The sequence below is a fragment of the Ovis canadensis genome, chromosome 21, assembly GCF_042477335.2.
Source record: "Ovis canadensis isolate MfBH-ARS-UI-01 breed Bighorn chromosome 21, ARS-UI_OviCan_v2, whole genome shotgun sequence".
Classification (NCBI taxonomy): domain Eukaryota; kingdom Metazoa; phylum Chordata; class Mammalia; order Artiodactyla; family Bovidae; genus Ovis; species Ovis canadensis.
Genome location: NC_091265.1, coordinates 60,158,715 through 60,165,918, shown reverse-complemented (window position 1 = coordinate 60,165,918; position 7,204 = coordinate 60,158,715). Strand labels below are relative to the sequence as shown.

The window sequence follows — 7,204 nt, the reverse complement described above, 5'->3', positions numbered from 1 at the left end:
TAGCTTTATTTAGATATAGTTCACATACCCATAAAATTCACCCTTTCAAAGTGTACAAGTCAGTGAGCGGGGTTTGGTTTTGTTTTGGGCCATGCTTGTAGGACCTTAGTTCCCCCAGCAGAGATTAAACCTGCACCTTCAGCAGTGAGAGCACGAAGACCTACCACTGGACCAGCAGGGAATTCCCAGTTCAGTGGGTTTTAGTATCTGCACAGAGCTGTGCAGTCATCACCACTGTCTTCAGAAACACTTTCATTGCCCCCTAAAGGAACCCCTACCCATTAGCAGCCACTGTCTATTCCTCCCACACCCCAGCCCCTGGTACCCATGGCTCTGCTCTCTATGGATTTGCAAATTGATGTGCTCTTTTTTTACATAAATAGTTTTTAAATTTTTATTTTTTAACTGAAGGATAATTGCTTTACAGAATTTTGTTTTCTGTCAAACCTCAGCATGAATCAGCCATACGTATACACGTATCCCCTCCCTTTTGAAGCTCCCCGATGTGCTCTTTTTAAAGCGCCTCTATATCCCTAGTGCCAGTGCTGTGAGGATGGGTTATCTCCCATTTCACAGATGAGAAAACCGTGACTCGGACCCCTCTGGAAACGGACTTTCCCTATTTTAAGCCTTGTGTCTCATGTCTCCCCAGAACTGAGCTGCCCTGAGGAGGATGGAAACAGCAGAAAGAGAAGAAATGAGCCGGGGGGATGGAGTGGGGAGTTCCCTGCTGCAGCCCACACCCAGGGCCTCTGGGCTGGAAGGTCACTCTTAGGGGTGGGCTTGCTGACTGCAGATTCGGTGCTGGTGGACTAAGCTCAGTGTAGTGCCTGGCCTGTGCCAGGGGCAGTACCAGCAGCCCACTCCCACGGGAGCAGACACCTGGGCAGGCAAGTGAAGGCAGAGAGTAGCTGCCCTGAGTGGCGGGCCAAGTCAGGGGTGGCACAGGGCTGTTGCCTGAAGGCTGGACTCCACTTTTTAGGAGCTCTGTGACTTTGAGCAAGTGACTACACCCGGCTGGGCCTCCCTTTCCTCCTCTGTGAACGGACCCCATCATCAGGTCCCTACCTCCATGAATCCATGCGGATGCTCCCACCACAGCATCCAGAAGCACAGCGCCAAGAACTCCCTCCCTCTAGACCCTGGGCCCCAAGGAGCCAAGGTTCTGAAAGACTGGCGGCTGTCAGAGGCCGAGCGGGGGCCAGAGCCAGCATCATATTTCCTGACCCTTTGAAGCCTGGCTCCTCCACTGTAAAAAGGGGCTTAATAATCATTGTTCCCTCCCTGTAAGTGGTGATGGCTGGGGATGTGCAGTTATCAGCACCCTCTGGGCCTCAGACAGGGAAACCAGACAGGCTCCTTGTTACCCCCAAGCTGCCTTCCCTCCCAGGGTTGCTGTCATCTTGGCCTCTTTCATCTTAGACTTAATTAGCAGACACCCCCACCCTGCAGCCTCCCTGGCAGGAGTCATCACTCCCATTTTATAGGTGGGGAAACTGAGGCACCTAGAGGGAAGTAGTTTGGGGCTGCCGCCTATGAGTCAACTATGGAGCCGGGGCCTAGAGGAGCTGGGACTAGGTTTTCCAGCTGAACTTGTCCTTTGGGGTGGATCCGCCTGGCACTTTGGGCACCCAGAAAGCCTCTTCTCCAGCTCTCTCTACCCCACCACTCCCTACCACCTCTCCTCTGGAGGGCAGCGGGATGGGAATAGGGAGGGGACTGCCAAGCTTGGGGAAAGGAGAGAAACCAGTTGGCAGCAGCTAGAATGGGGGCTCAGGCCTGTTTCATCTTCGAAACAGGCTAATTAGAGCCTGGGGCGTTTCTCAGACCAGTGGGCTGTGGGTGTGGGGTCTGGACACCTGTGGTTCTGTGCCCTGGAAACCTGCGGTCAGTGAGGCCTCTGCAGCCTGGACCCCGGACCCAGAAGAAGCTGCTAGGTGAGCCCCCGGCTCAGCCTCCTGCGTGCCCCCAAAGAGCCCTGGTCCAGCCCTCTTTAAGTCAAGGTAACTGGGCTCGGGCACTGCTTGACCCCAGATCTGCGGCGCAAGGCCTCAGTTTCCTGGTCCGTGCTAAGCGTCCTGGGAGCCCCGTGACCCGCCGGGCCTTGCCAGTCCGCACGTCTGCATCCCGTTGTCTTCCTGCTTCATAGCAGCTGGTGACTTGGCCCCGCCAGCTTTACCCTAGCCGATCGTCGGCACGGCCTCCGGCAAAGGTCAACAGCTTCCGCCTGCCTCGTTCCCGGCGCCGGCTCCGCGCCCCCAAGCCGAGCGGGTGGGGGGCCCGGAGCTGGCGTCGGGGAAGCGAAGCCAAGTCCTGCGGCGCCTGCCCGACCGGTTCCGCCAGGCCCGCGGCCGCCAGGGACTGCACCTCGCACACCCCCCAGCGGCCACACCGAGAGCCCCAAGTACTCATGATCCACTTCACCCCCCGAGCCTGTGGGCGCTGGACTAGGGTGCGCTGCGCCCAGGCGCCGGCGCGGGGCGCGCGGGTTGCCATTCTCGGCATCCCGGCGGGCGGGCGGGCCCTCGGCCGCTGGCCACCTGAGCTCCCCGAGACTGCAGTCGGCGCGCCCACGGGGACCCGGGCACCGGGAGCCCGGGCCCACCCAACTCCACCGCCTCTGCCTGGGCCTGCGGCGGTTTCGGGGAAGGGGGGCCTGCGCAGAGCGGGACAGTTACTCAGCCCCAGCGAAACCGGCGAGTCGGCACCTGCCGGCCGGGAGGGCGAGGGAGGTGGTGGACCCGTTACGGCCCCGCCCCCGCGCGGGGCCCGCCCCGTCTCGGCCGCCCACGCGCCGTGCGCCACGCCCCGCGCCGCCAGCCCGGAAGGAGCCGGCAGTCTCCAGCGCCAGCGTCGGCTGAGTCAGGCAGGGTGAGAGGGCCGGTCCGTTACCGCGGGCGCCGGGGGCCGGGGCGGTGCTGTGGTTTCGGTGCCGGTTGCGGGCAGGTAGCCTAATGAGCTCTCGGCACGCACCCCGCGCCAGCGGCCCGCCCGGCGCCCCCGCCCTTGCTCCCCGCGCTCTTGCCCCGCGGGGACCCTGGCAGCCCGCCCCAGCGTCACCCCCGAAGCCTCTGGGTTTCATCTCGGGACCCGGGTGCGGGGTTCTCGCTGGTGTCTGAGCGCGGCCGAGGGCGGCCCCTTTGGGGTCTGCGCATCGGCTCGAGCGCCCTCTAGCGGCCGTAGGGCCCTGCGTGGTCCTGGGCCGCACGTCTGACCCTCCTCCCTCGCCTCTCTCTAGAGGGATCTGTGTGCCCGACCATGGGGCCTTTCAGCCGGGAAACCTGGGCCCAGCGCCTGGGCACCTTCCGGGCCAGCCCGTCCGCCTTCATGGCAGGTCCCGAGGGTGAGGATCTGGGTCGTGACCTGCTAAGCGACTTGAGGAGTGAGAAGCTGAGCGAGCCGATGAAGGTAGGCCCCCCTGCCCGAGCCCTGGTCCCAGGTGTTTATCCCAGCGCACCGTGTCCCGACCCTCAACTTCGTGATGCCCACCCCACGCCTTCCCCCATCTCCAGGTTGCCCTGCTGGCTCTGAGCTTGGAGTACCCAGCCCAGCTGTGGCCGGACGCCCCTGCTGCCGAAGCAGCCGCCACGTCTCTGTTGGACACTCTGGTCCTCCTACCCCCGCGGCCCTCAGCTCTGCGGCGGCCCCTGCTGCTGGCGGCCACCACAGCCTTGGTGGCAGGAGGTGCGCTGAGCCCCGCCTCGGGAGCCTCCGGTCGGCTCCTACCCCTGCTGCTGGGCTTGGCCTCGGGTCGCGATCTGGGGCGAAGCTTCGGCCCTGCCTCGGAACAGCGGCCCCTGCAGGCCACAGCGTGGGAGTGCCTGCGGGAACTGGAGAGCTGCCGGCCGGGGCTGCTGGGGGGCTGCCTGGGGCTGCTGCGGGCCCTGCTGGGACGCGAGGGCCCGGCCCAGCCTCTCAGCCTGCTGCTGGCACTTGCTCTGCGAAACGCCTTGGTGATACAAGCCAGGGCTGGAGCCGGCCTGCAGGGCCTGCTCACGGCTGGGGACTCTTCCATGGAGGGTGGTCCCTGGAACTGGACGCTAGCTGAGGAGGGTGAGGTCCACCTTCAGCCCCAGGCACCCAGTTGGCCGGCGGCTGAGGAGGGCGAGTGTGGCCTTGCGGCGCTGGAGCTCAGTCCTGAGGAGGCCCGGGAGCTGCGGGCCACTGTGGCCCAGCTTCTGGACTCCTCCTACCTGCTCACTCCTGTGGCCCAGGCCCAGCTTCTGTGGCTCCTGGGCTGGGCCCTGCGGGGTCTTCGGGGACAGCCACCAGTGCTCTTCAAGCCACAGCTGGTACGGCTGCTGGGCACAGCCCAGCTGACACTGCTGCACGCCATGCTGGCCCTGAAGGCAGCCTTCGGCGAGGCCCTGTTCACGGCCCAGGACGAGGCCTTGCTGCTTCGCCGGCTCACCTTGGCTGCTCAGCACCCGGCCCTGCCCCTGCCCATCCATCTCTTCTACCTGCATTGTCTCTTGAACTTTCCTGAGAACTGGCCGCTGGGACCCACAGATGAGGAGGCCGCCCCACTGTTGCTGGGGTCCCAGCTCTGCCGTGGCCTCCTGCCCAGCCTCCTGAATGAGCCGATGGCCCTCTTGGCCCGCCTGCACCTGCTGTGTCTGCTCTGTGTGGAAGATGAAGAAAAGGAGGAAAAGGGCCAGGATCGGAGTCCCCGGCACTATCTGGAGGAGCTCCTGGCTGGCCTGCGACAGAGGGCAGCCCTGGACGACAGCCCCCGGGCCTTGGCTACTCTCTGCTTCCAGGCCTCATACTTAGTTGCTCACTGCCTGGCTAGGCAGCCTGTGGTACTGACACCTTTGACCCAGGGACTGGCCCAGTTGTACCGAACCCGGCCTGCACTGGCTCCCCATTTCGTAGACCTCCTGGATCAAGTGGGCGCTGAGCTGCAGGAACCCTTGAGGGTGGCCTTGCGGCAGGAGGTGGTGTCCAGGCCAGGCAGAGAGGAGGCCCTCCGTTGGCACCTGCAGATGCTGGCCAGGGTGGCAGACGGGGATGCCCAGAGTGCCACCCTCAGCTTTCTGAGGGCTGCAGCCACCCACTGCAAGGACTGGGGCCTCCAGCAGGCCCTGCTGCGGGTCTGCCGGGCCCTGCTGCGGGCAGGCGTTGGGGGAGGCCTGGCGGATTTGCTGCAGGCGCTGGCCAGGCAACTGGAGGACCCTGATGGGCAGGACCATGCACGTCTCTACTACATCCTTCTGGCCCACCTGGCAGGGCCCAAGCTCGGGGTAGCCCTGGGCCCCTCCCTTGCTGCACCTGCACTGGCCTCCTCACTGGTGGCCGAGAACCAGGGCTTTGCTGCAGCGCTGATGGTGCAGGAGGCTCCGGCCCCGGTTCGGCTAAGTGTGGGTCCTCGCAGAGCCGAGGGCCCAGTCCCGGTGCTGCGGCTCCAGGTGGAGGTGCTGGAACCGGTGTATTCTCTGGAGCTGCGCTTCCGTGTGGAAGGACAGGTCTACGCACCCTTGGGGGCTGTCCACATGCCCTGCCTGTGCCCTGGCCGCCCCACCCGCCCTCTGCTCCTGCCTCTGCAGCCCCGACGCCCAGCTCCTGCGAAGCTGACTGTGCGTGCCCTGTATACCACACCCAGTGGCCTCACCTGCCACACTCACCTGCCACCCCTGCTTGTGACCTTCGCTGACCTCTTCCTGCCTTTCCCCCGGCCCCCCGAGGGGGCCCAGCTGGACTTCTTTGAGGAGCTCTGGGGCTCCTGTCTGCCAAAGGGCACCGAGAGTCGCTTGTGGTGCCCTCTCGGGCCAGGGGGGCTGGAGGCCTTGGTGTCCCACCACCTGGAGTCCTTTGTGGTGGTGGCCCAACCCCCTGTCAGCTACCTTATAGCCATCCGTCTGCCCCCAGACTCGCGGTTGCTGCTGCGGCTGGAGGCAGCCCAGGCGGACGGAGTGCCTGTGGCCCTGCGGACTGATGACTGGGCCGTGCTGCCCCTGGCGGGGGACTACCTCCGTGGGCTGTCAGCAGATGGCTGAGCCCGGGAGCCAGGCTGGGGGCTGGCGGGGGGTCGCCACAGGACAGTGGCCTTTGCAGGCTCTTGCCCAGGAAGGGCTGCTGAGAACCAGGACACAGCACTGTGGCTCCTTTCTTTAAAACACAAAAAATTACATTTGCTAACAGCACTGACTGGTTTGTTTCCTTTTGGGACCTGGTTGGGGGCAGGCATCTGGGATGGGGTTCAGAGGCTCTAGGAGAGTTTCCAAGCTATGGAACCCCCAGACTGCAGGGCATCAAACTTCCTTCCTGCCCAGATATGCCTAGCATTCTCTAGAATCCCTGCCCAGGAGATAGAAGAAAAAAGAGCCACATCTTTGCTTCCCAGAGAGGGAAAACCCTTTCCCCAAACCACCCAGCAACTTAGGAATGGAAATGAAGCTGAGCTTGAACCTGACCTGTGAGCCAGTGTTTTTCAACTCGAGAGCTTTGCAAGGTCCCTGCACCCGGAGCTTAGTTTAGCTAGGATGGTGGGCCAATGGGAGAAGCAGTGAGAGGAAGCTGCAGCAGCCTGGTGGTCCCTGCCCTAGCAAAGGGGTTTCTGGGTTGTGTTGATTGGAGCCAACTCGGAAGGATCTGCTAGTAAGGTTTGGGGGCCGATGGAACGGACCTCCCATGATCTGGGCTGAAATTAGGATGACTGTGCCTCACTGCAGCCTTCCAGGCTCCTCAGTCCATGGGATTCTCCAAGGAAGAATACTGGAGTGGGTTGCCATGCCCTCCTCCAGGGGAAATTCCCAACCCAGGGATAAGCCCACTCTGTGGACCTAAGAATCTTGCCAGGTAAGGAGACAGTTCCCCTAGTCCTTTTTCCAAATATGCAAGATACTTAGAGTTCAGATGTATTAAGGCCAACTCTGCTACTAGTCACCAAGCTGTTTTCCACACACGTTGCCTCACTTCATCCTTGCAACAGCTCAGCAGGGCCCCACAGATGAGGAAATCTGTAGGCTAGAGGGGTTGAGTGATTTTCCAACAGTCACCCAGCTGGTTGGTAATCATGTTTTGTCATCGTGGAGCAGGTTTCCATTACCACAGGGCCGCGTCCCCACCGCTCCCTGCCCTGGATGTCCCCCAGAGGCTGCAAGAGCAGCATTCGTGAGTGCTGGGTGGACAGCCAGAGGCGTGGGCCTTACTGCTCTGGGGAACAGGGCTGTTTGGCCCCTGCCTCTTGGGCACCCAATCTTCC

The 7,204-nt window shown here is 62.8% G+C and overlaps 1 protein-coding gene across 2 annotated transcripts; it reads left to right on the top strand.

The window, feature by feature from the left end:
• Positions 1-2,437: 2,437 nt before the first annotated feature.
• AP5B1 (adaptor related protein complex 5 subunit beta 1) lies at positions 2,438-6,143 on the top strand. 2 transcript variants are annotated; one of them, XM_069566263.1, is made up of 3 exons: positions 2,438-2,871; positions 3,239-3,408; positions 3,513-6,143. In XM_069566263.1, exons 2-3 carry the CDS (start codon positions 3,259-3,261, stop codon positions 5,994-5,996), a joined length of 2,634 nt encoding a protein of 877 aa, XP_069422364.1. In that variant the 5' UTR covers positions 2,438-2,871; positions 3,239-3,258; the 3' UTR covers positions 5,997-6,143. The 2 variants fall into 2 exon arrangements, with proteins under 2 accessions (XP_069422364.1, XP_069422365.1); XM_069566264.1 differs by lacking the exon at positions 2,438-2,871 and having other exon boundaries at positions 3,177-3,408.
• The last annotated feature ends 1,061 nt before the right edge of the window (positions 6,144-7,204 follow it).

Bases quoted from the DNA above. Each gene is read 5' to 3' on its own strand.
- AP5B1 (XM_069566263.1), top strand. From the start codon at position 3,259: ATGGGGCCTTTCAGCCGGGAAACCTGGGCCCAGCGCCTGGGCACCTTC. The intron at 3,409-3,512 runs GTAGGCCCCCCT...CCCCATCTCCAG, and splicing joins AGCTGAGCGAGCCGATGAAG to GTTGCCCTGCTGGCTCTGAG.